Consider the following 21,080-nt stretch of genomic DNA (forward strand, 5'->3'; position numbering starts at 1 on the left):
ATTACATTTCCAATTTTCCAGCCACTCACCCTAATCTTGCCATAAAAACATGTAAGAGATGGAGGTAGACATTTCCACTGATAGGTTTGTGTATTACATATTTTAGTACTACTTCTCTAATACATCTACTTTACATACTACAAAATGCAGTTTGTGAATCCATACTGTTGTGTACAGTATCCCAGATCATTCAATATAAAGATACTGTAGAGGATTGGGATTTTGCTTTTTCTCTCCCTGCTTTAGAAGATTGGGTTTTTTGTTTGCCCTCCTTGCTTTAAGATCTTAGTTGCTTCCTTTGACAGAGACAACACTGTTATTATTTTCATATCTACCATATTACCAATCATAAATATCTATATGAAAGCAGCTGTTGGGCACACCTGAGGACAGTGGGGTAGAGCTCAGCAGTGAACAAGTATATGGTCGTGAAGGCTGCGCCAGCAAACCCTTTCCCGATGACTGCAATTGTTGTTCGAAGCACCCCAAAAGCTGGATTCAGGTAAGAGCGGGAGAGAGAGATGGAAATAGTTATATAGGTGGATTTAATCTTAGGTAAATATCTAAGTGAAGATGTTAATTAAAGGCTGCTTACATCAAGAGATGACCTGTTAAACATAACTTTGTGGAACAACAAAAATGCATCCACTGAAGGTCAACCACTAAAGAATATACATAAGGTGTTATTGGTCACCAAACAACATTTTTCTTAATATGAAATTAATTATTGAGAAAGGAGTAAGTAAGCATTTTATTTGTTGATTAATTAAAATCATTACAAGCTAGAAAAAAGAAGAAAACAAAATAAGAGCCACCAAGAAAAAAAAGCATATACTAGACACACAGTTATTAACATCTTAAAATGATCCACCAATAATTTGATAATAGATGACCATTCCATAAAAACATTAAAACATTACACGTTAAATAAAATACATAAAACTTACTAAAATGCCTTATAATTTACACCAAGAACTATTATAGCAGCATTTACCTAAAGTGACTTATGTTAACAGTTGGAATTACAAATACAAATTTTTATCTGTTTTTCATTTACAGGTAATTAAGTGCAATGTGCACGCCTATATTAAATTATACTCATCGTCTCTTATTGAGAAAGGAAAATATATGGCAATGTAACTGTTCAGCATATAATAAACAAATCTTGTGTCATCCTTCTTAAAATCCATAATCAAATCTAGGATTACAATGAATTAACTTACCAAAAATTTTTGGGTATCAACTGTGACTCTCCCTTTACAATGTATTATCTATCTTAATTGATTTCATACATATAATGAACTAATGATGTTAATGCATATTTATTGTTTTATTGTTTTATTGTGCTTTTATAATTTTTAAATCAAAATCGAATAAAGCTGTTCTTTGACTTTGAATAAACAAATCAGCCAGATAATTTTATAAAGATAGGAAGACGCTACAGTGAAAGAGCATGTAACTGGTAGTTGTAACTTTCACATTGTTATACCACAACAAAGAAACAAACAATGTTTGCTGAATACAATTCAAATTTGAAGAAAGTCACTTTGTGTTGGTGTCTCAAGGAGATTTCCTTGACTGTTAGGGTAATGTAAGAGAGATTGTTGCTCCACCAAGTGCGGCTTATAATTAGGCATTAATTAAAAATGTTCCAAGGATGAGGTTCCAGCTATTCAAGTTTTTTGGCAATGCTTGGAAATTCCTGCACTCTGATGATAGGAGGTATATATATATATTGTGTGGTATGTGGTCAATTGAGCTTATGTGAATGCAGGTATTCATCTGCAGACCGCCCATTGTGCTCAACATTAAGCTTTACAAAAGGGGGTGGTGATGGACGGAGCATCTGAACCAATCAAACACTCACACCCAGTCAAAAGATCTGGGTTTGATCCATCACCGTTCTTTAGCCCACTCTGCCACCCCAGTTCAGACATGGCTATATGCAAATCAGTCTGACCCTGTGCCTCATGGGAACAGTCCAGCCAGAACTGCCAAGCCATGCCTTCAACATTAAGCTTTGACAGCAATTTGTAGAGCAATGAAAGCAAATGGGGCATGTTCACTGAGCAGGCATTGAGATGCTGAGAACAGTATGCACTGGAGTCTGTCAGGACAGAGGCCAGGATCTTGAGGTGTTGCAGGGTTTCTGTACTCACACAGAACTGTGCACAGAGGAGTGGAACCTCGGCAAATTAGGATGTCCCAAAACTTACCTTAGCAACCAACTCACCCCTTACCGAGCTAGCTACAGTGTCTCATTGGACATATCAAACACCCAATGTTTAGACAAACCAGAACATGAACTTACAGTACCTCAGGGTACGTGGGACTCATGAACACTCTTTCGTTATATTATCATTACAAACCAGAACATGGAGTAAAGAAGACACATGTGCATCTGAAATGTTTATTTGCTAATGCCGTCTTCTCAGGCGCAGTATCTTTGATAATACAAGTATACTTATTATCAGTAGCAAAATTATCAGCATAGTTACTAAGACATAAAAAGCGAATGGTGACAGCATGTTAACATGCTGTAATGAATAAGAGTTAACAACACTTATATCTCACCCTCCCTAACACATATATTATATTATTATCTAAGAAGGTCTCTTTGGGTTGTTTTAGGGCGGGCCCATACCTTAGTGTCCTAGCATGAAGGAATCACATCAGCATACACCAGCTCTCTCTGCATGTGCACCGCATCAAGTGTGTTAACAATTCTCGTGCAAAGCAATATCAATCCCGCCTCAAGCCCAAGTTGGCAAAGGCTGCACTTGTGTTATGACTATGAAGGCGTGGAGATCAGACCTCATAACAATTCCATATCGTGTTGCTCCTGAAACTTCAGCACTCTCCGTGCAGACATGGTTTATTAAACAAGACTGATATCAGAGCAATAACATATTATTCTCACATACACCACGGCAAACCACTAGGTTGAAAGCTAAGTCAACAATTAAGGGTCGTGTGCAGAAGTTGCAAGAAAGGAAAAATGGCGTTTAAATCCGAAATGTACCTATGCTAACTTAACACGATATAAGGATATATAGGAGCTATACAACACCCCCCCATGATCTGAGAACGGACTAAATAAGGTAACAGAAGTGCCATCACATGAGAGCAGAATCCATTTATAAACGAGCATGAATAAAAATTCAATTATAAAAACTAATGCTAAAAAATAGCCCACAAATATAATGTGGCTCAAGCCAATAGGCAAGCAAAAATAAAATGTCTTGACCAAAAGTCAATAAAATTCAGGAAATGCTATCAATCAGCATGTTAATTAGGGGCAGTGTCTATGATAAGACTGTATATGAAAAGTAAGCTGCAACAGCCTCCAGGAGGAAGTCACTGTCCTCATCCGAAAACAGTTCAGCCATCCAATTTAAAAGATGAAAGGAACATACGTGATCTTCCAGCACCGGATCCTCTATAACCATCAGAGGACAGCTCGGTGGGTTCTCAAGAAAACTTAGTTCCAAGAAATTTTGCGCTGCCGACAACACATCCCAGGGACCCATTAGTCCATGTGCCACCGCCAAGGCCATAATCCTTTCGTCAGAACAAACCAACTCGTGAGCAATGATAGGACTCATCAGTTGATCAAAATCGACGTCAGAAGATGCTGGTCCGCAGAGACACAAATCAATGGCCCAAAGGAAATCGCAGGTCAGACAGCGAAATACAGGCTGGACACAGGTGAAATAGGAGAACCGAAAAGATAATCCAAACGCCGTGCTTAGAGTCGCCAACGGCAGTGTGCCATAGTAATCAAGCATGCGGTTGCGAAACCGCGTCAGTAGTAGCTGTTCGTGGTCTAGCACAGGAAGGGCATCCATATTTAAAAAGGCAGAAAACCACCAATGCGCCAGCCGCTAATGCAAGCAAAAACGGGAACCCTCCAAATAAGGATGAAAAAATAGAATGGAAGAAGGCAGGAATGACTCCAAATATCTTCTCAAAGGAAGTCACGAGACCACCGCTAACAACTTTAAAAAAATGTGCTAGGCCCGTTGTGGAGGATGCGTTAAAGATAGAACGGACCATGGCTCCGAAATGCAAAGGCAAATCAGTGTTTAATAGAGCCTGAACCTCCGTACCGGTGTTAGCAATGTGAAGCACGAAAGTTTCACGGGCCGAGCTCAAGGCCACCTCTTTCTGGGACAATAGAGCTCTTATTCTAGCCATGCCGCTGAATTCTGCTCCCAAGGTCGGTATCTGTGGCCAAATGGAAGACTCCCTATGTTCACGTGTGGGAGGATAAAGAACATTTCTGCAGCAAATAACTCGCTCACTAACCGTTACTATGAAAGCTATACCTTTAATCAAACCACAGCAGTTTTCATTATTGAGCATTAAATAACTACCGTTCTCTAACAATTTAAACGTGGGGATGATAGCAGGAACTGGCGTGCCCTGTAAAACGCAAGCCATATTCGGTCGGTCCTTGTTACATGAACCGTGTAACTGTATGTGTCTGCACATTAAAGAATGATCTGGCGTCTCAGTACACTCATCCCCTGTTAGATAAACCTCTTGTTCATCCTTGAAACATCTGTATGTGTATGGGAGTGACCAGACTTCATGAAGAAAACCGCTACCTAAGGGTTCAAAACGACCTATTGGCACATACTTCATACAATTTGAAAACTTATATAAAGCAAAAGGCAGCGTTATTAAACCGTGGATAAGCCACGTAGCAGCAGTGGCTTCTGCCACAGAAAAAGGTAAAGATTCCAACCTTTCAATATGGAGCATAGAAAAGGAAGCATCACGCATTGAAAGCAAGCGTTGTTTGTCTGTCAAATTAAACGGTGCAAATAAAGAAGAAACATTCATGTATCCCCAGGGAACTTTACCCATTTTCAGAGTCTGAAGTGTCCATGCAAACTGCATGATTGAACGTAATTGATTTTGACCATGGTATAATACAGACACTTCATCATGTACAATATCAACAACAGACGACACAATATTATCTAATGTGTAAATTCTAGAGGAAAGCACGTTAATGCTATTGTCAACAACTGCAAGAACTTTCTCAAGATTTGCCTGATCAATAGCCCTAAGGCGTGAAGCAGCCTCAATCTGTGAGAGTTTCCAAATTTCATTGTAAACACCATATAACCAACGTTTTGACCTGCCACTAGCTGGGCCCTTAATGAAATCATTCAAATCCACGTCTGCATTCAGTTTGGAAAGGTGATACTTAACCGCAGGTAAAGTTGAATGTTTCAGCCAAGCTTGACACAACTTGCCCACTGAGTAAGAGGTGACAGTATGACTTAAATCAAAACGGGGATCAGATCTAACAGTTTTAAAACCGTCAGTTATATTTAAAAATCTCTTTTGGCAAGAATCAGCACTACGGTGCCAAAGCAGCCAACCTTTGGGATTCATACTGGAAATGTTAAAGGAGGAATTCAGAAGCCGAGCCTGTATATCTCTAATGGACAATTTAGTAAAATTACTCCAATTCTCATATTCCTCCAACTCCGGGAAAGACGGGGTGTTTAACCTTTTAGATGTAGCCAATCCAAAGCACGTGGTCTGGGAAATGGTTTCATTTAAAAACCACATATGATTTGGGATGAGACATGCACGGTGCAAAGCCTCAGTGCCTTGTACCTGCCAGGCCCTTGAGCCCCAAACTGATTTAAGGTCTATGGTATCCTTCCATAACTCATACCCTCCAGTAACTAATTGATCCAGGAAGGCCTTTGAATATAACAATTTTGTATTTGTAAGTCGAACCTTGGACAGTGGCTGTTTGTGAAATTTAAAATAAAAGGACTCGGGATTGGACTGATTAAAGTCAGTGAAATAAGTATACTTTTTAAGAAACGTTTCTGAACTCCCTTGTGTTGGTGCTGGGCAATGTTCCCACTGAGTAAAATTAACCGCATCCCTTCGGGAAGATGTCTTGTGTAAGAAGTGATTGCCATAATGTTGGTAACAGAACAATTCACCATAATTAGCAGATTCTAAATATAAATCCTCAGCATCAAAAGCAGCATATTTCAAATCAGAAAACAAACTTTCCACAGCATTAACATCCCAATCATCAGAACGAATGTTTTGTTTCACCACATCCCCCATATTAACTCTTAGTACATTAGGGACATTAACGACTTCCGTTGGGCCATGAATCTGAAAACGAACTGCATCCCACGCGATTCCATCCAGAACAGGCCACGCTGTGATGTTAACCAAAGTCAAGTCTCTTTTTAATCTGTGTGTTGAATGTGAAGAGGAAAGTGGGGCCAAAGTTCCATTCAAATGAGTAATGCAAGTTCTCTCCTCGACATAGTGTCCATTCATAATCCGAAAACAATAAAACACAAAACCAATTGACATAAAAAGGTAAACTGAAAAAAGGACCAGCCAAAAGTATATCCAAGGAGGTATCAAAAAATGTTTTTTAAACAGGCTAGCATATACTGCAATTTTAGAGGGTTTTTTCGAGGCAAGGGAAGCAGAGTCAAATGAAAATCTGGATTCCGTGGCTAAACGAGCTTGCAGGTCAGGCATGGACAAATCAGTGGGGTATGTATAGTCTGTCTCATCAAGGTTAGTTCCTTGTAAATTATTCAATAATGGACTGGAAACAGCAGGTAATTCGATGGCCACCTCAGGTTCATTATTAGAAGCAGTGGGCATAATTGAATTTCTCACAATGGAAGGACAGGAAACAGCCGGTGTCATGCTAAGAAGAATCGGCCACTCTGTGTATCTTGACATTGTCAATAGAAATAAACCTGTTTTCCTTACGACCTGGAAGTGGTGGTAAAATGACTGTTCTTGTGCCCTTCACTCCAAGCACTGGGACCGGAGCTCGATAGGAGGGACCAAACTCTTTCTTGTTGTCGATCTTCTCTCGAACCAGTTCTCCAACTTGGGGTAGCCAGCCAACTACCGGGATCTGCAACGCATCATCCGATGTGGAGGGCAAATGTTCCTTTGCAAGAGTGTCTCTCGTCTTTTGTAGATTCTGTAAAACATTGCAATGTTCATCTGCGTCAAAGGAAGTGGCGCGAACCACCGAGTCTAGACCGTCAAGGTCAGGGACGAACATCTTGATGCCAAAGAGCATTTCGTATGGGGTCCGCCCACCCAGAGACCTTCTAGGGAGATTATTAAGAGCACGCTGCACGCCATAGAGGTGAGCCAGCCAGTTTCTGCCAGTGCCTATAACTCGGGCTGTCAAAGATTGCTTTAAATCACGGTTCATTCGTTCAACTACACTATTACCCTCAGGTCTGTAGGGTGATGAAAACTTGACTTGGACCCCCATCGAAGTCATGGCATCCTTATACGCCTTAGAGGCGAAAGCCGGACCCTGATCCGAATGGAAGGTACCACAGGCAAAAATCCCTATAAAGATACGCAAATCTCTGATGACAGTCCGGGAATCAGCGCTGCGATGTGGCCATACCCACACAAAGCGTGTGCATGAGTCAACTGCTACTAAGATGTATTTATACGCAGTATCAGATGAAAATGGACCGCAGTGATCTAAATAAACACAGCCTAGTGGTTTATTAGAAATGTACAACTGAGTCTGAGGCGGACGCGTAGCAGTTGAAGGTTTAATCTGCTGGCATATGTCACAAAGAAGGACATAATCACGCGTCTGTTTGTACAGTCCCCGCCACCAGAAACGTTGTTGTAGTTGCGTTACAGTGGCTGAGACGCCCGCATGCGCAGACGCCACACCTTCATGAGCCGCTGTAATCAAGTCTGTTCTGCGATCCGTGTTGGGAATCAGCCGTTCCCCAACATCAGGAATTGTCACAAAAGGAACCTTTTCGGGACTTAAGTGGTATTTATACTTCGAAGGGAATCCCGAAGGATGTTTACTTCCCTTCTCAGAGGCAGCAACCGCTGCCAAGATGTCGCTATCAATCTTGGTTTTAGACCTAGTAACTGCTGCAACTAAGTATGTAGATACTGCTGATTTCGCCGCTTCATCAGCAAGCGAGTTGCCAACAGCGTGAACTCCCACGCGCTGATGACCGAGAGTATGAATCACATAAACGAGTGGCAACATAGCCTTAAGCTCTGCCACTCGAACCCAGATCATTTTATGTTTTATTGTGCTACCCTTGGAATCATGAAAATCATTTTGAATCCAAAAGAACAAGTTTTCATTGTAAGACTGGACACAGTAGTAAGAATCACTTACAATTAGAGTAGTAACACTTGGATCTGCGTACTCCAAAGCTAGTAAGAGAGCACGAAGCTCTGCCAATTGTGCGGTGCAATCGCCCAGGGGCAACGTGTGTACCTCCCTGGAAATGAACTCATCATTCAACATAGCACCGACCACAATGGCGCATGCGGAAACGTAGGCATGTTTAGAGCCATGCGCAACCTGCGCCGACCCATCAGTGTAAATGATGCAATGGAAGTCCTCCAAAGGTCGCATCGCCAGAGGAGCAGGGTGAACGAATTCATACTGCAAGTACTCCTGCGACCGTAAGGAAGCGTCAAAAATAAACATGACATCTGCGGATGACAATGACGCAGCCCACTGAATCCACCGAGGGTGCAAAGCCTTTGAATTTGGTACACTGGCTTTCGTGACTGCCTCTAAATGAGGACAGGGTGTTACCACTAGCATGCGCTTCCCCTGTGACAGAGCACGTTCTTTTAGAATTGCCATCTGTACAGCAGTTAAAACCTTTTCCACTGTGGGAAACCGCATCTCAGCCGAAGTGTACAAGTGTGACTTGTAAGCAATAGGTACCGTGTCACCTTCATTAAAAGTGAGGTACGTGAAACCCACCGTCCCAGGAATTATTCTTATGACCAGGTTGGTGTGGTTATCACGAGTCAGTAAATATTTAGAAGCGAGCAGATCAGCCTGCAAGGATTGCAAAATGGCTGAATGCTCAGGCAGCCAGCATGATTTTGAGAAAGTTGGTTGTATCAAAGCATACAAAGGCTTGATACGCTGGGCATATTCCGGAATGTAAGTTCTGCCGAAATTCAAAAAGCCCAGTAAAGACTGTAATTTTTTCAGTGTCGATGGTGCGCGTAATTGTGCGCACTTCTCTAAGAAGTGAGGAGCTAAACCTCTACCTTCATTGTTGAGCTCATAGCCCAAAAACAACACTGTGTGTTCAGCAATGTGCGATTTTGCAAAGTTGAATTTGTAACCCATGTCTGCGAAGTTGCAAACAAGAGAATTTACACGACACAGATGCTCCCAAATATCGTCGTCTGTGAGATATATGTCATCCACATACGAAAAAGCATCAGGGTCTAGTGCCTCCAGAATAGAGACAATTCGAGCGGTAAATATACCAGGACTATTCTTGTAGCCCATTGGAAGACGCCGGAATTGCTTTTGGACTCCAGCGCTTGTAAAACTGGTCCATTGGGAGCTAAGGCTGTCCAATCTGTGGGCATAAAAACCATTGGATATGTCAAGCGTTGTCTTGAAACGCTTACGCACGAGACTATCCACTAGGGCAGAGCCGTGGGTATTCTGTACTGCACAGTTACGGCAATGCGAGTTTAAATGCCGGTAATCCAAAACCAAACGATATGATCCGTCAGGTTTATTCACAGTAAAAAGGGGATTATTCATTGGTGACACACACGTTTCAATAACTCCCTGATATTCTAATTGTTCAAGGATTTCCGCGACGGAAGATTTTGCTTCACGCCGAATGGGATATTGAGGTTGAGGCTGCGGCTGAGACCGCAACGGAATTTCGTGGCAAGGCGACAATTTATCCCAACCACATTGGTTACGGTACAGAGCCGGCGCGAGAGCCCGAGCCCACTCTTCTGCAAAATGCTGCGCATGCTCCTTCGAGACAGTGTTCGCGAAACTGGGTAGGATCACCTCCTCCCCTCGCGGCGCCGCGAGCACAAAAGGTGGGGGCCAGTCAGCCTCCGAAAGCAAAATATCATATGTAGAAGACAGATTCTCCCAAAATACACCTTTAACGGTACGCTGTATGTCACCTTCAATTAACAGGACAATTTCATATAGTCGTTCAGGGGGAGCAAGTCTCGTATCCGCTGTTTCTATCACAACGTAGACATCAGTCGCTGTCACCCTCAGTAGTGGACGCAGCGCCTCTCTGACTATGGTTATCTCCGCCGCGCTGTCCAGCAAGGTCAGAGCCCACGTCAGATTCCGAAGCCGCGTTCTCACTATCTGTGGCATATCGATGCGCTGTTAAGGCTGCGACTTTCTTTTTCGCAAACTGCGGACGCCTAGGCGTAGAATCCTCCTGCTTCACTGCGCCGTCCGTCTGGCGGGACTGACCACGTCCTTGTTGGCCACCACGTCCACGTCCACCCCCTCCTCCTCCACCGGTCTTCGGGGCCGATGTGTCCTGAAAGGAACGAGGAGAGCGTTGATCAGAACCCTGAAAACGATCAGGTGATTTAATCATCGCGCGGTCGCGCAAATCATAAACTTTTTCGGATGGCGCAGGAGCTTGTATTGCAGGAAAAGGACCCTGAGTCTGCACTGTCTGCTTCCCCTGTGTCTGTTTTTTAGGCCAATTCGATTTCTTGGACTTGGGCTGGGCATCTGTCACTGCAGATTGTCCCTGTGGTTGTTTTTTATCCTTCACTGTAAAATATTTCAGACCTCTACTTGTGCGGCCAATCGTTTTATAAGCGGCCACTACAATCTTTGCCAACTGGCGGGGTTTGTCGGCATCGGGCAGAGCAGCCAAAGCATTCGACACCTGAAAGTTAACTGCATCTCCATTAACATTGGAGAGAATGAGATCACTTACAATCTCAAAAGAACCACACAGGCGCATACCTAATTCCACCGCTGCCTCTGGACCGTGATCATTCTGAACACGTCTAATGATTTCAGGCAGGGCATTCATAGACGGGGTGCCGAAGCACCTCGTATAAACTGCCGCAAAAGTTTTTCCCCAGCTTTCACAGTCAGCAAGTTCAGGAGTAATATTCTTCGGTAGAGTAATCGTCAACATTCTATGTTTATCAGCAGGAGTAGAATTCGGAAAAACCGCCTCCAGTTGATCAAACTTCTCCGCTAGCCAGAATGGGAAGTCATCGTTGTCAACAGGACGCGCACCAAAAACCGAATTTACCATCACTGGATTGAGACGCATTCCGCCTCGTTCCATGGGAGCGGCCGCACCCCCCTGGGGACCACCAGGAAGATGTCGACCGATGTATTGCACTAAAGCACGAATCACGGAAATGGAAACTACATGTAGCCTGCGAATTTCTGCCAGGGTACAAGCCCCGTGATTCGGGTGCGGGGTAAAGCCACCCAATGCAGGCCAATTCGTACCTGGAATCGAGAGTGGACCTAACCTCGCACGGGACAAAGAGTGGGGGAGGGCGCCATCAAACCAAACTCGATGCTGCCAATGATCAATAGGTATTTCCAATGCCCTGTATGGCGTATATTCAGCCGGGACATCCGAGGCGGTGTAGGAGTGGTACAAACCAGAATTAGCGTCCACAGCCGGAAACGTAACCCAAGAGTAAAACAACTCGTAAGGAAACGCCGGATCTGCACTTACCACGAAAATCACAGCCATCCCATCTACTGGGACCTGGTACGTCTGAAGATGGTTGCGTACCGCTACGCGACTATGCTGCGCAATAGCCACCGCTGCCGCCATTACAGAATTGGAAACAAGAAAACACAAAGAATACTTTGTAGCACAACTGGGTAGTAATTCAAAGAAACCGTTTAAGTAAGAATCAAGCTTGAATAAAGACCTATTTCAAAAAATAGGTAGGTTTCACCAACACCCCGTTTTCCGGAAACGGATGTGAAGGGGTTAAGGCATGAACGATAAACTACTCGAGTGTCATGATATAAGACCACCGAAACCGTTGGGCGCCATGTTGCAGGGTTTCTGTACTCACACAGAACTGTGCACAGAGGAGTGGAACCTCGGCAAATTAGGATGTCCCAAAACTTACCTTAGCAACCAACTCACCCCTTACCGAGCTAGCTACAGTGTCTCATTGGACATATCAAACACCCAATGTTTAGACAAACCAGAACATGAACTTACAGTACCTCAGGGTACGTGGGACTCATGAACACTCTTTCGTTATATTATCATTACAAACCAGAACATGGAGTAAAGAAGACACATGTGCATCTGAAATGTTTATTTGCTAATGCCGTCTTCTCAGGCGCAGTATCTTTGATAATACAAGTATACTTATTATCAGTAGCAAAATTATCAGCATAGTTACTAAGACATAAAAAGCGAATGGTGACAGCATGTTAACATGCTGTAATGAATAAGAGTTAACAACACTTATATCTCACCCTCCCTAACACATATATTATATTATTATCTAAGAAGGTCTCTTTGGGTTGTTTTAGGGCGGGCCCATACCTTAGTGTCCTAGCATGAAGGAATCACATCAGCATACACCAGCTCTCTCTGCATGTGCACCGCATCAAGTGTGTTAACAATTCTCGTGCAAAGCAATATCAATCCCGCCTCAAGCCCAAGTTGGCAAAGGCTGCACTTGTGTTATGACTATGAAGGCGTGGAGATCAGACCTCATAACAATTCCATATCGTGTTGCTCCTGAAACTTCAGCACTCTCCGTGCAGACATGGTTTATTAAACAAGACTGATATCAGAGCAATAACATATTATTCTCACATACACCACGGCAAACCACTAGGTTGAAAGCTAAGTCAACAATTAAGGGTCGTGTGCAGAAGTTGCAAGAAAGGAAAAATGGCGTTTAAATCCGAAATGTACCTATGCTAACTTAACACGATATAAGGATATATAGGAGCTATACAACAGAGGTACAGTCCACCTGAAAAGTGGTGGTGGTAGAAGACAATAATGCTAGAACTCTTTGGGGAAAATATGTGCGTGTGTCCCTGTGGTCTTGTTGTATGCATGAGGGCCCTAGGTCCTATGACATTACACTGTGCTGTGTACAGTGGGTGCAGGCATGTCACCTTAGGCAGCGGGTTAGTGCTTGGACATGCTTTGTCGTCACCCACTCAATTCGTAAGGGGAGTGGACTGGGCCATCGTACGCAGAGCCAAAGTGGGTGTGTGACTGATATGTGCGTGCCCCTGGGCGTGGTTCTGTACTGGAAATGTGCATCTGCATGTGTCTCTATGGCAGTGTGGGTGTCCTTTGTGGGGTGTAGGTAGGTGGTACTTGAAGGGTAATGGACACCCATGTATGTGATCTAGTTCGCCTTCCATGGGTTGGGACCACACCGACACCTGTTCCCACACCTCCTTTTGGCGTTCTAACACCTGGCACTGGGAAAACTTTTTCTTTCTGACATTAATTCTTCCAACTCCAGCCAGTGTTGTGAATATCCGTCTTCCAAAGGCTAGGTTCTTGATCCCTAGATTTAGGGATTTTCAGGTCTACTTTAATTTTTGGAGGGTAAACGTAGCCATTTTCCCTCTTTCTCTCCCCCCTCTTTTTTGAGTACCTGGCATTGGGGTGCCATGTGTGGGTCGGTGAAGTGTTGTGGGCCTGCCGTGCCTGCGGGTGCTTCATGCTGTGTGGTCTGTTGGAGAGGCTGGGTCTCCCCCAAGAAGCTTGGCTGCCCTGGTCCTGGTGGTGGGTTGCGTGGAATGTCCATGGACTGTTGTAGAGCATCGTTGTCGAAGGTGTGGTGGTCCTCTCTGGCATCACTGATGAGTTGTCTGGTCTGCTCTGCTGGAGGTGTTGTGTCATGTGTCCCTCTGCATTGTGAAGGGGAGATGCATATTGACATTGTGTTGACATGTATGTTGGCGCATTGTTCTTGGTTACATGCAGGCTGTATGACAATGCACATTGTGATTGTTTTGGAGCTGCAGGATTTAAATGTGGGACAGTGGACATTTGGACCACATGACAGATGTGAGGTTGTATGCGTACATTTTCATTTCACAGTTTCCATCTCTGTCAGATGTAGTAGGCCTGTTTATGCGTGTGTGCGGAGCCAGTTGTGTCCTCTGTTTTGCAGTGTCGGGGTTGCACATTGTACCACATTGTCGTCAATGTGGATGTGCTGTTCTTGCTATGTGTGTGTGCTGCAATGTGCCACGGGGTGAGGGACATGATCCAGGGTCATTGTGGGTGTACAGTGTGCTACACATCGTTGTGCATGTGTGCCATTGTGCCCATGTCCCCCCAGTCCCAGTTCATTACTCACCCTGTTGATGTTGTGTCAGGTCCTCCCGAGCTGTGTCAGGACTCCCGACTCCTTGCACCGTCTCCACACTGTTGACTGTGGCCTCCGTTTCCTCCAGCTGCTCCTGTGGCGCAGGACTCCCACCTTCTGTTGCTGTTGCTTCCTTCTTGTTGGTGCCTTTGTGCCTGGTTTATTTTTTCACATCATGCCAGCACCTCTTGGCCTCCTCCATTGGCCTCCTCAACACTCCGACTGCATTCCCGGTGGTCTGATTGTGGGTCAGTTGATGGTTGTGTTCTGTCACCTCCGTGATGCTGATCTTGTTTTGCTGCGGACTGCACCCCATCTTCCTCTGCCCCTTCTCCTTGGCCTTCCCCACCCCGTTGTTCCTTGCTGGTGGTCTGTGGGGCTCGCGTCGGCCTCTGTGTTCGATCAGGGTGCATCCATGTTGCTATGCACTTTGGATTGTTTCTGGTGTGTTGTTTTTGTAGCTGTGATGGCGCATTTTCCTGCCAGATGTGTGGGATTTGCAGGCCTGTTGCTGTTCTTTGCTGATTTTTGTACCACGATTGGCCTCATTGCAGGATTTTTTGCGTTCCCGTTTTGCATTTTTACAGCGTGGCATTGGGTTTAACGCAGACATTTGACGCGTTATCTGGTGACTATTGCATGGTACCGCTGTGTTCAGAATGCTTCGTTAACACGGCGTACTTTTCATGCGAAAGGCTGGGATGTGTAAAGTTGCGTTATGCTAAACTTGCGATGGTCATCGCACGTTCTTGAGAATATGCCCCGGTGTTGTGTAGCAGTAAAAGCCTCCAGACCATGCAAAAAGGCAGCCCGTCCAACATCTTCCCCGAGTGCTCTAAAGGGGAAGAGATGAGAGGACCCTTCAGAGCCCCCTAAAATAACTGGGGGTGGTTGCCCGGATTCGGAAGGATGCAGCAGACTGGGGGGACGGCGGTGGTGAAATTCAGCATGGGGATGACTCAGTGTGGGTGGAATATGTCAGTCCCCAGTGATAGGGGGTCCAAATCAACAGAGAAAAGGTAACGCCTGCTAGTAAAGGCGGCATACCATTATTATACCTGATAAAAATAACCTCTGCGTGTCCTCTGCAGTGCAGCCACTGCCCAAGGGCACCAAGGTGTAGCCTAATGTGTGTGATGCAGTGGTACGTTCCTCGGGTAGAGCACTGCCAGTGTATAAACCCAACATCATCTGCTTCAACAGGCGGCTTCATAGCAAGGCAATGACAGAGCTATTCAGGTGGGGTTTGTCAACAGCAGCAAATGGGCAGAATTCCATGGAATTTCACAGAGTTTATGTGCATATCTCAAGGAGTACAACTCTGCGAGCTCCGCCCACCCCTAACCTGAACTCCAAGGAGAGATTTATTCCATTTTGATTTTATCAAGATGTGCATTCTGGAATAGAAATGTGCCATACATCCCAGTAAGCTGTCATAACGGAGAGTGGGGACTTTAACCCCACTGGTTGGAGATGCCAGCCTTGCCAAACCAGAATATGGAATAAATCTGGAAGGGCTTCACTGAACCAAAGATCCCTTCTTGGAAACATCTGGAGAAAAAGAACTGCCCTGAACGACCCTTGGAATGCACAAGAGAGGACTGCACTCATAAAGACCGCACCTACTGCAAGGTTTCATAACAAAATTACTTTGCCTGTCTTAAAGAACAAGGATCAGCAACAGGTAGAAACTTAGTGGATGGGCTACCTGCAACAACAACAGCATGGATAATTCCAGCTGACAAGGTTCACCTGGTTTTTACTTGGATTGACCAGGTGCAATGAGGAAGCCATAGAGCCATACCCCATGGCAAACCATTTCTTTTGAACCGTTGGCTGGTGCAGTGGACCACTTTCCTGCATCAAGAAAAACTTCTGAAAGTAAGTGTAAAAGTGGGGGCGGTTTGAACGCTTGACTTTGTCCAGGTCCAGCGCAACCTTTTTTAACCCTTTGACTGCTATTTGCTTCTAAACGCTATTTATACTTTCAAACTTTAAAAATTATTATGTCCAGTTCCCCACATTGGATTGTTGTCATTTTGGTGTCATTGTAATCATAAAAATCGAGCCTGAGTTGTAGTAGAGTACGGTGGAGAAGCCCTGCCCACTCCCCAGCCCATATCTGTCATTGGCCTGTGTCTTTGTCCTTCGTAAATGCTGTCTTCTGACTCTGTAATTAGCTTGTTAGTCCCTCCTTAGTATGGCCACGTCTTTATTTGCAACCTCCCATGGCTACTGGCCCCTTTACTTCAGTTGTTACACGTCACTTGTTATTTAGTCTTGTAAGCACTATTTTTTTATTGAATTTCTCCTAGTTTAGGCATGAATATGTGCTTTGCTTACATTCAGTGTGCCATATGCGCTTTTACTTTCAAAGGAGCTGGGACAATGCGGCTGTTTGAATGCAATGCCATAGGTTTCGCATTTAAATGCGAGACCTATAGCGGTGCACAGACATAATATCGACTCCAAAATATCGTTTGGACAGAATATCGAGTTTTAAATATCGTTTGGACAAAATATCGACAGGACAGAATATCGACAGTCAAAATATCGTTTTTAAGGTAAGTGAAGTAATATCGACTGTAAATAATATAGAAAGTGAAAATATCCAAGTATACAATCTAGATAGTAAAAAATATCGTTTTTTAAATAATATTTAATTATTTATAGTGTTTTTATGTTATAATATGTGGGAAAAGTGTCATTTTATGTTATAATTATTTTTAATTAATGATTTTTTTAAATTATTGTGTAATTTTATTCTGTAGCGGGTTGTGGGTTTATAGGGGAATAGGGTGGGAAGTAATTTAATTATAATTAATTAAATATGTAAATTTATTAATTGGTAGTAATAATTAATTAATTGGTAATTAAATAATATTTGTTAATTATTTAAAATTTAATTGGTAATTAATTTAATTTAATTGATTAATTGCTAATTATGTAAATTAAAATAATTTATTTCCTGTAGCGGGTTGTGGGTTTATAGGGGAATAGGGTGGGAAGTAATTTAATTATAATTAATTAAATATGTAAATGTATTAATTGGTAGTAATATTTAATTAATTGGTAATTAAATAATGTTTGTTAATTATTTAAAATGTAATTGGTAATTAATTTAATTTAATTGATTAATTGCTAATTATGTTAAATTAAAGGGGTATTTTTAGGGTTCAGGGTCAGTTTTTGGTTTTTGGGTAAAGGGGTATTTTTAGGGTTCAGGGTCAGTTTTTAGTTTTTGGGTAAAGGGGTATTTTTTGGGTTCAGGGTCAGTTTTTAGTTTTTGGGTAAAGGGGTATTTTTAGGGTTCAGGGTCAGTTTTTAGTTTTTGGGTAAAGGGGTATTTTTAGGGTTCAGGGTCAGTTTTTAGTTTTTGGGTAAAGGGGTATTTTTAGGGTTCAGGGTCAGTTTTGAGTTTTTGGGTAAAGGGGTATTTTTAGGGTTCAGGGTCAGTTTTTAGTTTTTGGGTTAAGGGGTATTTTTAGGGTTCAGGGTCAGTTTTGGGTTTTTGGGTAAAGGGGTATTTTTAGGGTTCAGGGTCAGTTTTTAGTTTTTGGGTAAAGGGGTATTTTTAGGGTTCAGAGTCAGTTTTGGGGTTTTGGGTAAAGGTTTTTTTTTAAGGTTCAGGGTCAGTTTTGGGTTTTTGGGGTACAGGGGTACAGTGTAAAAATAAAGTAAAATTAAATTTACATTAATTTAATTTAATGAAATTAAATTAAATTAAATTATATTAAATTAATTTTAAATAATTTAAATTATAAAAACTATTATATACTTACCAATACTTACGTTGTAATGGTAGTGCGTTGTAAAAGTTGCGTTGTAACGTCATATATCCACTGTTGCACTCCTTGGAGTGGGAATAGTAATTTTAACCCCTACGCTATCCAACGCTTTCCCTACTGTTGCACCCACTGGAGTGGGAATAGTAATTTTTACTCTATTGTATTTGTACGTTAATAATATTGGCTATTATTTAATTAAATTTTGTTACTATATATATATATGTTTTAAGAAATATGATTAAAAAAATATTATTTTTTTACTTTCATTAATTATTTAATTATTAAAAGTTATTTTAAGTATTGTTAAGTATATTTTAGTAATTAATTTTTTATATTAATGTAATTAAACATTGTTTTTATTAAAGTCGATATTTTTTACAACTATATTTTTGTAAACGATATTTTTAACTCGATATTTTTGTACTTACCTGTTTGTAGATAGAAACTCGATATTTTGTCTCTCGATATTTTGTCAACGATATTTTTGTTGGTCGATATTCTGTCCCTCGATATTATTTCAGTGATCCACCTATAGCATTGCAAATATTTTTATTAAATCAAGTTGGATTTATGGTTTATGGGACTCTGCAGAAAAAATTGTTTTAGGATGTAAAAAGTATTTGTGGCACTGATTTGCAACAGGTAGTTATGACAGTCATTGACAAAACGTTTTTCACGGTTGCACTTATTTTAATGTAAAATATTAATATGTAGGACATAATAACTTTAGCAAAGCTTTTTTTGCATTTCAGTGGCATAAACGTTAGTGAGTCCACTTTGTGTAAACTTGCAGCCCATTTAGCTTGTTACCCATTAACAAGATGCAATCAGTAGGTGTGGTATTCTGCACTTCTTTGTGCCTGTTTCATGCAACCTATGGTAGGTAATCTTTCCCATGCAACCTGCCTTTGTTACGGTTGCAAGGCCGTGATGTAATTTGGAATGTTTTTCCAAGGGAGAGAATGCTATCTTTCAATGTGTTGGCAGTTACTTGGAGCTGTTGGTAGCTGAGGTCTCTTGTACATGGATGGATTAAACTTGCTCCTTCTTTTCAACTACTTACTGACTCCTGCCTGGTCTTTGAAAAAGGAAGAGGTGTGGCACCGCGACAAGGGCGACTGACTCCAGACTCTGGGGATCACGGTTCGATCCCCGGCACCGGCGGCAGATTAGCCCAGCACCATGTGACTCTGGGCAATAGCTTGCTTAATCTTCCTGACGGCCCCCAGCACCTAGAGACCCTAACGGGTGATTGTGCGCTTTACAAATGTGGACTATTATTATTTGAGACTGGGGAGCATCACCTCATTTTGGCGACGAGTGAACCTACTGTTCCATCAAGACACCTCAACACGACAATTACTGCTGTTAATATACAACTTTACACCAAACTTGTGTACTACTCTTGCCCTCGCAAGTGGACTTACTTATTATTTGCTCATATCTTGCATTTCGCTGTGGAGCCCACTGGTCCCTGCTGTCATCCTTTTCTTCAAGATTGACTTCATTGTGCGACATTGGGCCAACGGGAGGTACCGTTATTCCTTCTTCTCCTGTGCTTCACTCTGTGCTATATTGAGTCATCGGTCAACTGACTGTGGAGCTTGTCAGTTACGGTAGCCTTTTTATTGATTTTCTATCCCTACTTCATCTGTGCGGCTTCAAGCTGACGTCACGCTGAGCTCTTCCATTCATGTTACAGCATGCCTGACTCTGCCTGTCCCTGATTACTTGTTGCCTGGTTAGGCATGACACTCAATGCTATGATCGGCCTGACCGTGCCTTCCTCTGTGTGCTTGATGCTGCCTGGAACTCTGTTGCCTGGATACCCCTGACGCTCTGTACTTCTCCACTCATGTCTTCTTGGTGTGGCCTGTCTTCATTGCCTGACTATTCCGTCATCACGGCAGCGTACCACCGCCATTTTCAATTGGCTGCCTCTATGCCACTGCCATTTTCAGCAGTGCCTGACCTTGCCTGGACTCATTCTGCACGATGGTCTTCATCCACGTATTCCTGTCATTTTTCCGCTCAACGCGCACAGCTTTATTCTACACTGATACGCACAGCTTAATTTAGCGCTCACATGCTCCTTTACTTTTTGCATCCCTGGTACCAGTAAGATCGCTTTTCTTGATCTCCAGAGCTGACGCGGACTGCTGATATTTGTGTGATCCCATAGCATACAAGTGCATATCTGCTTTCTTTTCTGACTTCGTTTTCTATGATGATGAACACAGCTTTATCCTTCTTCATCATTTCCAGTGCTGACGTGCACAGCTTGACTTTTCCAATGAAAATGCTGCAACATTTTTCTTATCTTCTCCAGGTGATCCTGCTATTCCTTGGTTATAAGGAAACATGCATTTGCTAACTATGCTAGGATTTATGGCACTTCTCTAAGTGCAGAGAGAAAGGCTTCCTATTCATGGATTGTCTTGGTTCTGAGGGTCAAGCAGTCTTTGAGCATCTCCCTGACCATACGTACAGTGATCATTGAAAAACAATGGGGTAGACCCAGAAAGTCAACAGGACCTGGGTGATTATATATTTATAGAAAGAGTGGTCCTAGACACAATTTGTTAAACCAGACACAATCAATGTAAGTGTTAATTATTCACACTAAGTAAGGGGTCAGATTTAATCTGAACAAACATTGATAGCAGCATTAGCTAATAATACATCTCCGTTTGTTTGTTCAGATTAAATCTGACCCCTTACTTAGTGTGAATAATTAACACTTACATTGATTGTGTCTGGTTTAACAAATTGTGTCTAGGACCACTCTTTCTATAAATACATACGTACAGTGAGGCAGTTGCTTTGAATGATTATGACATATGTATAAGAAAAATGGATATTCACTATCTTCCCAAAGCGAGTATGGTGTAGGAACGCTACCACTTTTGGAAGAGGATGGAAAGGCAAGAGGAATCTGTGGAACAATACATAACGAGCTTGAGGAAATTTGCAGCTACTTGTGATTTTTGCACCACGTTGGATGAAAGGTTGAGAGATCAATTAATGCTTGGTTGTTTAATTGTCAAAGCGAAGGATAGTTTGTGGCAAAAAGACAACCCGTCCTTACAAGAGGATATTACCATTTTAAAG

At 42.5% G+C, this 21,080-nt stretch overlaps 1 protein-coding gene across 1 annotated transcript in view; it reads right to left on the reverse strand.

The window, feature by feature from the left end:
• Positions 1 to 346: 346 nt before the first annotated feature.
• LOC144821701 (solute carrier family 22 member 7-like) overlaps positions 347 to 21,080 on the reverse strand; it is a 254,092-nt gene continuing 233,358 nt past the window's right edge. The window contains exon 9 of the mRNA XM_078678918.1: positions 347 to 492. Coding sequence (XP_078535044.1) covers positions 347 to 492 — 146 coding nt within the window. The remainder of the gene's footprint in view (positions 493 to 21,080) is intronic.

Source organism: Lissotriton helveticus, chromosome 2_2, assembly GCF_964261635.1.
Source record: "Lissotriton helveticus chromosome 2_2, aLisHel1.1, whole genome shotgun sequence".
Taxonomy (NCBI): Eukaryota; Metazoa; Chordata; class Amphibia; order Caudata; family Salamandridae; genus Lissotriton; species Lissotriton helveticus.